Source organism: Oncorhynchus mykiss, chromosome 2 (assembly GCF_057628025.1).
Source record: "Oncorhynchus mykiss isolate SJ-2025 chromosome 2, ASM5762802v1, whole genome shotgun sequence".
NCBI lineage: Eukaryota > Metazoa > Chordata > Actinopteri > Salmoniformes > Salmonidae > Oncorhynchus > Oncorhynchus mykiss.
This window is the reverse complement of record NC_143023.1, coordinates 4,648,940-4,663,310: the sequence shown is the minus strand read 5'-3', so window position 1 is coordinate 4,663,310 and position 14,371 is coordinate 4,648,940. Positions and strand designations below refer to the sequence as shown.

The following is a 14,371-nucleotide window of genomic DNA, read 5'->3' as shown; positions in this document are numbered from 1 at the left end:
TCTAGTCCTCCCACCCTCATTCCTCCCCTCCTCAGTTCTGTTGGCTCTAGTCCTCCCCACCTCAGTTCTGTTGACTCTAGTCCTCCCCTCCTCAGTTCCAAGGTGCCAAATTATTTGAAGCTATTGAAAGAAGTGTTTTAGATTTATTGTGAAGATTGTGGCATCTTAGTGACACAACTATCAGGGGCCCCAAGCTGTTTGGTATGTAAACCGATTTCATGTTTCAACTTCATATTTTCAGATCTACAATCCACAATAGCTGTTGTAGGAGGGTTTATGTTATGCTCAGTAACTGTTTTTAATAGCATGTGTTTTGCCAGTTAATCAGTCATCTCTTGGTAACAACTTACTTTCACATTACGTTGTACATTTCCACGTTTCAAATGTGTGTCATGATGGACCTGATAAACCTGTCATTATTCACCAATACAGACAATAACACTAATGTCACGGGATTCTTCTGTTGAAGGAGAGGCGGACCAAAACGCAGCAGGGTTATTGTGATACATCTTTGAAAAGATGAAAATAGAACAATATACAAGAACCGTGAAGAACCAAAAACAGTCCTATCTGGTGCAAACACAGAGACAGGAACAATCACCCACAAAACCCAACACCTAACAGGCTACCTAAATATGGTTCCCAATCAGAGACAATGACTAACACCTACCTCTGATTGAGAACCATATCAGGCCAAACACAGAAACAGACAAACTAGACACACAACATAGAATGCCCACTCAGATCACACCCTGACCAAACAAAACCTAGAAACATACAAAGCAAACTATGGTCAGGCTGTGACAACCACGTACAAGAACGTGATGGTCCCTTTATTACGGGGAGCGTGAAAGATGTACAACGTTGAAATGGTTTTGACTAGAAGAGAAATAAAGGTTGCGTTTGATTATGTCATGTTATTATTCTAATTGTATTATTATTAAGTTTGTGATTTTGTGTTTTCTGTCCTTGACAGTTCTGATCAGAGACACGTGATTAAAGCCTTGCCTCTGTAAAAGTTACACTGTTTATTCCTCCGACCACGAAGAAGAAGAAGAAGGCATAACTATCTTATTCCTCCAACCACGAAGAAGAAGAAGAAGGCATAACTATCTTATTCCTCCGACCACGAAGAAGAAGAAGACATAACTATCTTATTCCTCCGACCACGAAGAAGAAGAAGAAGAAGAAGAAGGCATAACTATCTTATTCCTCCGACCACGAAGAAGAAGAAGAAGGCATAACTATCTTATTCCTCCGACCACGAAGAAGAAGAAGAAGAAGACATAACTATCTTATTCCTCCGACCACGAAGAAGAAGAAGGCATAACTATCTTATTCCTCCAACCACGAAGAAGAAGAAGAAGGCATAACTATCTTATTCCTCCGACCACGAAGAAGAAGGCATAACTAAGCTAGCAGACCAGTTGAGTTGTAGTGTAATGGCCACTTCAGATTACTGGGACACAGATTACTGGGACACAAATTACTGAGACAGATTACTGGGACACAGATTACTGGGACACAGATTACTGGGACACAGATTACTGGGACACAGATTACCGGGACACAGATTATTGGGACACAGAATACTGGGACACAGATTACCGGGACACAGATTATTGGGACACAGATTACTGGGACACAGATTACTGGGACACAAATTACTGGGACACAGATTACCGGGACACAGATTATTGGGACACAGATTACTGGGACACAGATTACCGGGACACAGATTATTGGGACACAGATTACTGGGACACAGATTACTGGGACACAGATTACTGGGACACAGATTATTGGGACACAGATTACTGGGACACAGATTACTGTGACACAGCCAACAACATGATCATTCTGTAAAGAGGCTTGAGGATTGGTGTTTATGTTGTATTGAACCTGATGGGAACAATCTGAACAGCAGGGTTTGGGGATCAATGCCATTTCAATTCAGTCCATTCAGGAAGTAAAGGAGTCGACCCTGACCACCTGACCAGGGACAGCTGTTTGAGAAGTCGAGGTCCTCGTGCTACAAATGGGAAATTAATAACCTTAAGCATTTTAAAACATTTATTAAATCAGGTTCTGTTGAAATTCAAATGACTGTGAATTTAAACCTTTAGTTCTTTGGAAAGCATACCCTGATTTCCGTAACATATTGAATCTCCGTTATGCTAACACAAGATGGAACATTGCAGAAAATCTATTGAACAATAATTTTCCCCTTTGGTGTCTGTTGACTGTCGTTGTTTTGCTCGTTGGTGGTTTCTACCCGCCTCTCCCTCATCTGAAGCCTGTATTCATAGGGTGCATCCCAAATGGCACCCTAGTCAATACAGTGCACTACTATGGGCCCTGGCCAAAAGTACTACACTGTATTAGGAATAGGATGGCATTTGGGACAGAGACAATGTATCACTAAGAGATCTCCGTGCTTCTACACCTGCATTGCTTGCTGTTTGGGGGGTTTTTAGGCTGGGTTTCTGTACAGCACATTGTGACATCATCTGATGTAAGAAGGGCTTTGTGAATACATTTGATTTGATTTGATTCTAAAACGGTGAACTGTTCTCCCATCCCATCTAGCAGATGCTTTCTGCATATGATGTTATCATTCTGCGTGGCATTCCAAGTGGCGCCCTATTAGGGTGCTGTTTGGGACGTAAACATTATCCTGGTCATTGTGTCCCCACATCCTTTTGGGGACATTGTACGTTGTGTATAAACCTTTCGTTGTTAATGGTGCAGTACTTTATTTCAATGGACAGCCATAATTGTTTTTGTTTTTTCTAGATATTTAAATTCAAAGCATATCTTTGATATTTTTGTAAAGTTGCCAAATGTTATGTGTAAGATGATGATTATTCTAATAGTTTATTAATCATTTTGTGTTTTGCTATATGGGTAAAAGCAGATGGTCACATTATTACTAAAACCTTGTTTTCTAATGATTTAGTAGCAGAGTTGGGCTCAATTCCATTTCGATTCCAGTCATTTCAGAAAGTTAAACCAAATTCCAATTCCAAATTCCAATTCCGAATTCCAATTCCAAATTCCAATTCCAAATTCCAAATTGGAACGGAAGACGATTGGAATTGGAATGTCAGTTTACTTCCTGAATTGACTGGAATTGAAATGGAATTGAGCCCAACCCTGTTTAGTAGTTAGTTAGTACTGAGAGTTGACCTCTGTGTTTTCCCTGTTAAGTTCAGCAGTTCTACTGGCGATATCTGTTTCTAGAACGTTTTTTTCATTCTGTGTAATTAATGAATGCTTCAGCATATATTAAATGGTAAATACTATTTGAATCTGTGTGGTGACTGACTGTGTGATTCACTTACACTGAGTGTACAAAACATTAGGAACACCCCCCATTTGCCCTCAGAACAGCCTCAGTTTGTCGGGGCTCATTGGACTCTACAAGGTGTCAGAAACGTTCCACAGGGATGCTGGCCCATGTTGACTCCAGTGCTTCCCACAGTTCTTGATTCACACAGGAAACTGTTGAGCGTGAAAAACCCAGCAACGTTGCAGTTCTTGACACAAACCGGTGCGCCTGGCACCTACTACCATAACCCTGTTCAAAGGCACTTCAATATTTTGTCTTGCCCATTCACCCTCTGAATGACACACATACACAATCCATTTATCTAATTGTCTCAAGACTTAAAAATCCTTCTTTAACCTGTCTCCTCCCCTTCATCTACACTGATTGAAGAGGATTTAACAAAGTGACATCAATAAGGGATCATATCTTTCACCTGGATTCACCTGGTCAGTCTGTCATGGAAAGAGCAGGTGTTCCTAATATTTTGTCCACTCGGTGGATATCCGTCTTTCAGTGGAGGCTGCTGAGGAGAGAACGGCTCATAATAACACCTGGAACGGAGTGGATGGAATGGCAGCAAACACACGGAAACCATGGAAACCATGTTTGTTTGATGTATTTGATACCGTTCCACTAACTCCGCTCCAGCCATTACCACGAGCCCCGTCCTCCCCAATTAAGGTACCACCAACCCCCTGTGCCGTATTTCCTTCCCTCAACCAGCCCTTGTCCGGGTGACATTGCTCTTGATGTCCACTAGGGGTCAGTCTTGTCAAGGTTTTCATTGATGGTCGACAGCACTAGTAGGACTACAATAGTAGCAGATACAGTGAATGAAGCATACTATTTACAGGGTGGACATGAGTCTGCCTTTTGTCAGGAGAATAAATGAACCCACACATAGCAGGCTCTTCTGGGCTCTGCATCCAGTTAGTGACATCATCAGTCTCACAGAACTTCTCCTGTAAGAACAATGACTGTCCCTGTACTAGTGACTGACTGTCCCTGTACTAGTTACTGACTGTCCCTGTACCAGTGACTGACTGTCCCTGTACTAGTTACTGACTGTCCCTTTACTAGTGACTGACTATCCCTGTACTAGTTACTGACTGTCCCTGTACTAGTTACTGACTGTCCCTGTACTAGTGACTGCCTGTCCCTGTGACTGTCCCTGTACTAGTGACTGCCTGTCCCTGTACTAGTGACTGACTGTCCCTGTACTAGTGACTGACTGTCCCTGTACTAGTGACTGACTGTCCCTGTACTAGTGACTGCCTGTCCCTGTACTGGTGACTGACTGTCCCTGTACTAGTGACTGCCTGCCCCTGTACTAGTGACTGACTGTCCCTGTACTAGTGACTGACTGTCCCTGTACTAGTGACTCTGTAGTACTCTGTGTCCCTGTACTAGTGACTCTGTAGGACTCTGTGTCCCTGTACTAGTAGTCTACCCTCTGATGTCGTAGTAACATAGTAATTCCACACCAAGCCCAAGAAAGGGATGTTTAGTTTTTAGGGCTGTCTCTGTGATGAGGGGATTGTTAGCTTCAGTGGTGACTGTGGCCAGGATACAGAGATTGGATGGAGAGCTATAGGATGACTTGGGTCACTGTCTGTGGACTGATGATGCGCCAGATTGCGCTTTGAAGACAACTGGGAACTCGGGGGGGAAAAAAGCAGGTCAAATCATGACGTCAGTGATCTTCATGTCGGAAAGTCGAAGCTCTAGAAAGATGCCCGAATTTCCGAATGGGTTGACCGTTCAAACCATTTTAGCCTGTCGGAGCTCGTTTTTTTCGAGTTCCCAGTTGTCTAATAAATAGATTGCGGAGAGGCCACCGGTCGGACTAAAATACGTTTCCCATAATGCGGCAGCAGAAATGTAGTGTTTCAATAGCCCTAGTGCTCATCTGGGAAATGTAGTCACTAAAAATAGCATGTAGAACGTTCTTTAATGGCATTACATATGGAATGAAAAATACATTTCCCATGTTGTCATACATGTCCTGTGCAGACGTCCTTAGGATGTCTATTGATACCTGCCGCAAATAGGCCTACAGTAGGCTATTGGTCTAGTGGTACCTTCGCACTCACTGTATGAGCTATACAAAAACGTAAGGCAAATGCCGTCATAGCTACGTATAGTCAAGCTATTCCATTGGAAAATATTTTTAGCCTCGAGAGAAGGGCGCACATCACGGGGAAGAGAAGCAGCCCATCCGACCGCAGACGGGGAAGTAGCCTAGGCGATGTTGTGGCTTTGAAGATGAGGAGGAATGTTTCCTTTTTGACTCACCGATCTTGCCACGAATGTGTTTTGTTGGTGACATTGTTTTCATGATCTATGAAATTGTGATCGAAGGACTTATGGTTCGGTGCTGCGTTTTACACCCGAAAGAGATCTGATTTTTTTTGACAGGACAGGCCGGCAGAGCATCCGCTGATCGAGAGGTCGGTGTTGTCATAAGTTGCACTTTGACAGCCCGATCTGAGTCTGTGTCTACTTTGCTATTTATTGCCTATGAATAGGCTTAGCCATTCCACAGTAGCCTCCTGCTGTCAAAATAATCCATTACATTCATACGTGAAACAGTCGAGGATGTTGTATTGTAAGTAGCCTCTTCTTTACGCTTCAGTAAGCGTTAAAATTGTATTTCTATTCTAGGTTGTCGACGCCTCCACTTCCCTTTTGTCTCCACCATGCTGCCCAGTTTGCAGAGAGTCCTGCGGCCCGCCCTCATTCTGAGGTCGGGGAACATGTTGGGAAGAGTCCGCGGGTCAAACCTAGCTCCGCTACGCCAGCCTGTACCGATGCTACCCAGCCAGCAGAGCTGCGACTTGGGCACACACCCTCACAAGGACCCGATGGAGCCCTTGAACTCGCCTCAAGGAGCCAAGGATTTTATTTATAGTCTGCACCCCACCGAACGCACAACCCTGCTCAGAGAACTGCACCGGTTTGAGTCGATAGCAATAGCTCAAGGTAAGAATAATAACAGTAGCCTACTGGAAAATGTGTGTCACTTCCCCGAGTCGCACGGAGAGTTCATTATAGTGTCACTCTGGTCCTTTACCGTTAGTCCACCCTAGGCTAAACTGCTAGGTCCAGAAACCAAAGAATGACAAAATACCTATTGTTTCAAATGTGTAGGTGTAAAAATAAATGTTTCTAGACCTATTACATTGTACTATAGGTCCATTATAGAACACTTACTCTCATAAGATTAAAACGATACCTTATTTCTTTATTGATATCAATACACTCTGCCGTCAAATTGTGAGATTTCTGTATCTGTAAAAGTAGGTGAGGATAGAATGCTTATGCCCTTGTTGTAAGCAGTATAGTAATATGTGTGTGTGTGTGTGTGTGCGCACGCGCGCACACGTTGGTGTGAATGTGAGAGAGAAATAGATAGAGAGAAAGAGAGAGACAGGGAGCGAGAGGAGAGAGTGAGAGAGGGAGGGAAGAGAGAGACAGGGAGAGAGAGAGACAGGGTGGGGGGATAGAGATAGAGAGAGGGTGGGGGGATAGAGATAGAGAGAGGGTGGGGGGATAGAGATAGAGAGAGGGTGGGGGGATAGAGATAGAGACAGGGTGGGGGGATAGAGAGAGGGAGAGAGTGGGGGGGGATAGAGAGAGAGAGAGGGTGGGGGGGATAGAGAGAGAGAGAGGGTGGGGGGATAGAGACAGGGTGGGGGATAGAGAGAGCGAGAAGGTGAGGGATAGAGAGAGAGACAGGGTGGGGGGGGATAGAGAGAGGGTGGGGGGGATAGAGAGCCAAAGTGCCTGAGAGCATCATGGTTGCAGATGATGTCTGTAATGATCCAGTGGTGTTGAGGCTGTTGAAGCACACTTCTCCTGCTCTCTCTGTTATCCATAGGGACCACACTTCTCCTGTTCTCTTTCTGTTATCCATAGGGACCACACTTCTCCTGCTCTCTCTGTTATCCATAGGGACCACACTTCTCCTGTTCTCTCTCTGTTATCCATAGGGACCACACTTCTCCTGTTCTCTCTCTGTTATCCATAGGGACCACACTTCTCCTGCTCTCTCTGTTATCCATAGGGACCACACTTCTCCTGTTCTCTCTCTGTTATCCATAGGGATCACACTTCTCCTGCTCTCTCTGTTATCCATAGGGACCACACTTCTCCTGTTCTCTCTCTGTTATCCATAGGGACCACACTTCTCCTGCTCTCTCTGTTATCCATAGGGAGCACACTTCTCCTGCTCTCTCTGTTATCCATAGGGAGCACACTTCTCCTGTTCTCTCTCTGTTATCCACAGGGAGCACACTTCTCCTGCTCTCTCTCTGTTATCCACAGGGAGCACACTTCTCCTGCTCTCTCTGTTATCCATAGAGATCACACTTCTCCTGTTCTCTCTGTTATCCATAAGGAGCACACTTCTCCTGTTCTCTCTCTGTTATCCATAGGGAGCACACTTCTCCTGTTCTCTCTGTTATCCATAGGGACCACACTTCTCCTGTTCTCTCTGTTATCCATAGGGAGCACACTTCTCCTGTTCTCTCTGTTATCCATAGAGATCACACTTCTCCTGCTCTCTCTGTTATCCATAGGGAGCACACTTCTCCTGTTCTCTCTGTTATCCATAGAGATCACACTTCTCCTGCTCTCTCTGTTATCCATAGGGAGCACACTTCTCCTGCTCTCTCTGTTATCCATAGAGATCACACTTCTCCTGCTCTCTCTGTTATCCATAGAGATCACACTTCTCCTGCTCTCTCTCTGTTATCCATAGGGAGCACACTTCTCCTGTTCTCTCTGTTATCCATAGAGATCACACTTCTCCTGCTCTCTCTGTTATCCATAGAGATCACACTTCTCCTGCTCTCTCTGTTATCCATAGGGACCACACTTCTCCTGTTCTCTCTCTGTTATCCATAGGGACCACACTTCTCCTGTTCTCTCTCTGTTATCCATAGGGACCACACTTCTCCTGCTCTCTCTCTGTTATCCACAGGGAGCACACTTCTCCTGCTCTCTCTCTGTTACCCATAGGGACCACACTTCTCCTGCTCTCTCTGTTATCCATAGGGATCACACTTCTCCTGCTCTCTCTGTTATCCATAGGGAGCACACTTCTCCTGTTCTCTCTGTTATCCATAGGGACCACACTTCTCCTGCTCTCTCTGTTATCCATAGGGACCACACTTCTCCTGTTCTCTCTCTGTTATCCATAGGGACCACACTTCTCCTGCTCTCTCTGTTATCCATAGGGACCACACTTCACCTGCTCTCTCTGTTATCCATAGGGAGCACACTTCTCCTGTTCTCTCTGTTATCCACAGGGAGCACACTTCTCCTGCTCTCTCTGTTATCCATAGGGAGCACACTTCTCCTGCTCTCTCTGTTATCCATAGGGACCACACTTCTCCTGCTCTCTCTGTTATCCATAGGATGGGATGTTCTCCTATCCTTCTCACCATCAGACTCTCCTCTGTTTATACGGTTGTCTGGGTTTGAACCTGGTCACCTGGTCACCTGAGCACAGTAAGACCCTGGTTTGAACCTGGTCACCTGGTCACCTGAGCACAGTAAGACCCTGGTTTGAACCTGGTCACCTGAGCACAGTAAGACCCTTGTTTGAACCTGGTCACCTGAGCACCTGAGCACAGTAAGACCCTGGTTTGAACCTGGTCACCTGAGCACCTGAGCACAGTAAGACCCTGGTTTGAACCTGGTCACCTGAGCACCTGAGCACAGTAAGACCCTGGTTTGAACCTGGTCACCTGAGCGCAGTAAGACTCTGGTTTGAACCTGGGTCACCTGAGACCAGTAAGACTCTGGTTTGAACCCGGGTCACCTGAGACCAGTAAGACTCTGGTTTGAACCCGGGTCACCTGAGTGCAGTAAGACCCTGGTTTGAACCTGGTCACCTGAGACCAGTAAGACTCTCGTTTGAACCCGGGTCACCTGATCGCAGTAAGACTCTGGTTTGAACCTGGGTCACCTGAGACCAGAAAGACCCTGGTTTGAACCTGGTCACCTGAGACCAGTAAGACTCTGGTTTGAACCTGGGTCACCTGAGACCAGTAAGACTCTGGTTTGAACCCGGTCACCTGAGCGCAGTAAGACTCTGGTTTGAACCTGGGTCACCTGAGACCAGTAAGACTCTGGTTTGAACCCGGGTCACCTGAGACCAGTAAGACTCTGGTTTGAACCCGGGTCACCTGAGTGCAGTAAGACCCTGGTTTGAACCTGGTCACCTGAGACCAGTAAGACTCTGGTTTGAACCCGGGTCACCTGATCGCAGTAAGACTCTGGTTTGAACCTGGGTCACCTGAGACCAGAAAGACCCTGGTTTGAACCTGGTCACCTGAGACCAGTAAGACTCTGGTTTGAACCTGGGTCACCTGAGACCAGTAAGACTCTGGTTTGAACCCGGGTCTCCTGAGCGCAGTAAGACTCTGGTTTGAACCCGGGTCACCTGATCGCAGTAAGACTCTGGTTTGAACCTGGGTCACCTGAGACCAGAAAGACCCTGGTTTGAACCTGGTCACCTGAGACCAGTAAGACTCTGGTTTGAACCTGGGTCACCTGAGACCAGTAAGACTCTGGTTTGAACCCGGGTCACCTGAGCGCAGTAAGACACTGGTTTGAACCCGGGTAACCTGAGACCAGTAAGACTCTGGTTTGAACCTGGGTCACCTGAGCACAGTAAGACACTGGTTTGAACCCGGGTCACCTGAGAACAGTAAGACTCTGGTTTGAACCTGGGTCACCTGAGCGCAGTAAGACTCTGGTTTGAACCCGGGTCACCTGAGCGCAGTAAGACACTGGTTTGAACCCGGGTCACCTGAGACCAGTAAGACTCTGGTTTGAACCTGGGTCACCTGAGCGCAGTAAGACACTGGTTTGAACCCTGGCCCCCTGAGCGCAGTAAGACTTTGCTGAGCTAAACACCGGCAAAACCTTAGGCATTACTTCAAGGAGATAACTGAAGCCTTCAGGTCCAAGTCAAGGTTACTTCTCACTGAGTCACCTCCAATACATACATTACTGTAGGTATTTAATGTCTCCTCTCCTCCAGTCCCAGCCCAGAGTCCTATCCCAGGGTCCTATCCCAGGGTCCTATCCCAGGGTCCTAGCCCAGGGTCCCAGCCCAGGGTCCTATCCCAGGATCCCAGCTCAGGGTCATATCCCATGGTCCCAGCCCAGGGTCCCATCCCAGGGTCCTATCCCAGGGTCCCATCCCAGGGTCCTATCCCAGGGTCCCAGCCCAGCGTTCCATCCAGGGTCCCAGCCCAGTGTCCTAGCCCAGGGTCCTAGCCCAGGGTCCCAGCCCAGGGTCCCATCCCAGGGTCCCAGCCCGGGGTCCCAACCCAGGGTCCCAGCCCGGGGTCCCAACCCAGGGTCCCAACCCAAGGTCCCAGCCCAGGGTCCCAGCCCGGGGTCCCAACCCAGGGTCCCAGCCCAGGGTCTTTGCATCTTTTTGATCTGAGGTCCTCCTCACTGTTCTCTGTATAAGTAGTTGCTGTCTATATCTGTGCTCTCTGAAACAGTAGAGCGGTAGTGAATGTGATAAGTAAGAGGGGAAACAACAACAGGTATTATCTCCTCTACATGATAGTACAGGAACAGGAAGGAAGGTAACAGAGATTATACTGCTCCCTCTACTCTCTCCGTTAGGTTTTATTGAGGCGGACTGAATGGCTTTCTAGACGTTCATCTGTTTTATTGCGTGTCTGTTGAGGTTATTATGTGTAGGGGACACATTCCCTTACGGGTCATTTAGACAACAGCTACTAAAAGAACGATAGAATTGATGATGCCTCTTATGTGGGGTGTCAAGAGACTGTCAGTTTTAAACTTGACATCTGTTCATAATATTACCTCGGCTAGTGTGGGTCATTCACGTGATGTCATTGTTGTCACAATGTAAGAAATCAACATTTGAAGGATATTTCTTGGATATTTCTTGGCTCTTTTGGATGGAAATTTATTGAGAACGTAGTGTAGAAAATTGACACAATTCCATTTCCCCTGCTGTAAAACAGTATCGCAGCGCTTGAGGCGTCACTACAGACCCGGGTTCGATCCCAGGCGGCGTCACAGCCGGCTGTGACCGGGAAACCCATGAGGCGGCGTACAGTTGGCCCAGCGTCGTACGAGTTAGGTCGCGGTTTGGCCCATCGCACTTTAGCGACTCCTTGTGGCGGGCCGGGCCACCAGCAAGCTGACTTCCGGTCACCAACTGGACGGTGTTTCCTCTGACACATTGGTATGGCTGGCTTCCGGGTTAAGGTGAGCAGTGTGTCAAGAAGCAGGGTCGTGTTTTAGAGGACGCGCGGCTCTCGACCTTCGCCTCTCCCGAGTCCGTAGGGGAGTTGCAACGATGGGACAAGACTGTAACTACCAATTAGATATCATAAAAAAGGGGGTAAAAGTATTTAAAAATAAATAAATAAATAAAAAAGATTGAGAATCAATTAATTGACCATGTCTGAATCAAGACCCAATTAAGAGACCTTAAACGTTAGGCCTAACTGCTCTGAAAGTAGCTTCCCTAAGTAGCATAATCATGTGGTGACCTGTGAACTGACACACCACAAAGCATTTCAATCTGCCTGGGGGATGCTCAATGATGCTGCTGTCACAGTGGAGTTACTGGGCTGATGTTAAATGCCGTGTGGAATACAGATCTACTGCGGTTATGGAAGTACCTCTCAGATCATTCTCAGGAACAGCACTTCATTCCTCAGGAGCAACAGGGGTCGTGTTTAAACACTGTCCTGTTGACGAGATCCCAGGCTCTGGGTTTTTAATGGGCTTTGAATGAGAGGTGAACGAGAGGTGACACAGGGAAAAAGAGGTGGTAGTTATTTGTGCTATGACCTACTGGATTAACCTACAGCAACTGGCAGATATCATCTGTCTCCCAAATGGTGCACTATTCCCTATATAGTGCACTACTTTAGACCTGGGCCCTATGAGACCCTATTCCCTATATATAGTGCACTACTTTAGACCTGGGCCCTATGGGACCCTATTCCCTATATATAGTGCACTACTTTAGACCTGGGCCCTATGGCACCCTATTCCCTATATATAGTGCACTACTTTAGATCTTGGCCCTATGGGACCCTATTCCCGATATAGTGCACAACTTTAGACCTGGGCCCTATGGCACCCTATTCCCTATATATATAGTGCACTACTTTAGACCTGGGCCCTATGGCACCCTATTCCCTATATATAGTGCACTACTTTAGACCTGGGCCCTATGGGACCCTATTCCCTATATATAGTGCACTACTTTAGACCTGGGCCCTATGGGACCCTATTCCCTATATATAGTGCACTACTTTAGACCTGGGCCCTATGGCACCCTATTCCCTATATATAGTGCACTACTTTAGACCTGGGCCCTATGGGACCCTATTCCCTATATATAGTGCACTACTTTAGACCTGGGCCCTATGGCACCTTATTCCCGATATAGTGCACTACTTTAGACCTGGGAGTTTGTTTCCTACAGTCTTGATTCTCAAGGGGAGTCAGTTGACTGTGACAGTGTCACCTTCATGGTATAGGCTATAGTCCTCTGGGTCTCTAGGGCTTGTGTTACACATACAGGCAGGGAGGGAGACAGGCAGGCAGACAGTTAGACAGAGAGGCATGCAGGCAAACAGGCAGTTAGACAGAGAGGCGTGCAGGCAAACAGGCAGTTAGACAGAGAGGCATGCAGGCAAACAGGCAGTTAGACAGAGAGGCATGCAGACAGGCAGGGTGGAAGACAGGCATGCAGGCAAACAGGCAGTTAGACAGAGAGGCATGCAGACAGGCAGGGTGGAAGACAGGCAGGCAGGCAAACAGACAGACAGACAGGTAGGCAGACAGGGAGACAGGCAGACAGAGAGGAAGCCAGACAGGTAGGGTAGCAGGCAGACAGGCAGTTAGACAGAGAGGCTTGCAGACAGGCAGGGTGGAAGGCAGGCAAACAGACAGACAGAGAGGTAGGCAGACAGGGAGACAGGCAGGCAGAGAGGAAGACAGACAGACAGGGTAGCAGGCAGACAGGCAGTTAGACAGAGAGACAGGCAATTAGACAGACAGTCAGGGAGAGAGGCCAATAGGGAGGGAGAGAGGGAGAGATTTAGGGAGGGAAGGAGAAAGGGAAAGATGCAGGAGGGTAGGGAGGCGGCAACATATCACGTGGTGGAGGCCCTCACAGGAGGACGCTGTCCTCTAATCACCATGGTGCCTTGTGGGGGATGGCTCTTCTTTACGACCTTGATTTGCCTATCTACAGTATCGCACACACACACACACACACACACACACACACACACACACACACACCCCGGCCTATCTATCCGTCGATCCTGCAGCTCTAAACAGGCCTTCGCGGTTGAGGCACTCTGCCACCAGTGCTTTCAAGGAGCTGCAGTAGTAATCCACTGTGACCCCACAGTACCGTTCCCCACAGTACCGTTCCCCACAGTACCGTTCCCCACAGTACCGTTCCCCACAGTACTGTTCCCCACAGTACCGTTCCCCACAGTACCGTTCCCCACAGTACCGTTCCCCACAGTACCGTTCCCCACAGTACCGTTCCCCACAGTACCGTTCCCCACAGTACCGTTACCCACAGTACCGTTCCCCACAGTACCGTTCCCCACAGTGGGTCTTGCTCTGCTTTGATGCTTTATGCTTTAAAGCCACAGCAGGGTTATGACATCTTGTATTCCACTACTGCTTAGTCTGACGTATCTCACACACACACACACGTCAGTTTGTTGTGATTTACGACTGTAGGGTCTGTGCGCCTCAGTGCCGAGTAGCCATGGCAACACTTTGTGCGTTCGGTCTCACAAGTGACAAAGGTTGTTGATCATTTAAAGGCTTCTTTATGAAACCTGCAGAGATATACAACATTTATGCTCTTTTTTTCCTTTCCCAGTTAACTTGATGTGTGTAAGAATAACAAAGTAGTCACGTTGTTGAGGGCATCTTGATCGGCGAGGTCAAACCCTTCTCTGTAAAAGGGCCAATAACAGCCAGTCATTCACTCAT

General features: G+C 47.3%; 1 protein-coding gene across 2 annotated transcripts in view; it reads left to right on the top strand.

Moving 5' to 3' along the window:
- The first annotated feature begins 5,329 nt into the window (after positions 1–5,329).
- Positions 5,330–14,371, top strand: part of LOC110514058 (transmembrane protein 65) — an 83,628-nt gene continuing 74,586 nt past the window's right edge. The window contains exons 1-2 of one of the 2 annotated variants that reach the window (XM_036935266.2): positions 5,330–5,781; positions 5,996–6,313. In XM_036935266.2, coding sequence (XP_036791161.2) covers positions 6,031–6,313 — 283 coding nt within the window. In that variant the 5' untranslated portion in view covers positions 5,330–5,781; positions 5,996–6,030. The remainder of the gene's footprint in view (positions 5,782–5,995; positions 6,314–14,371) is intronic. The other variant, XM_090216234.1, reaches the window with a different exon arrangement.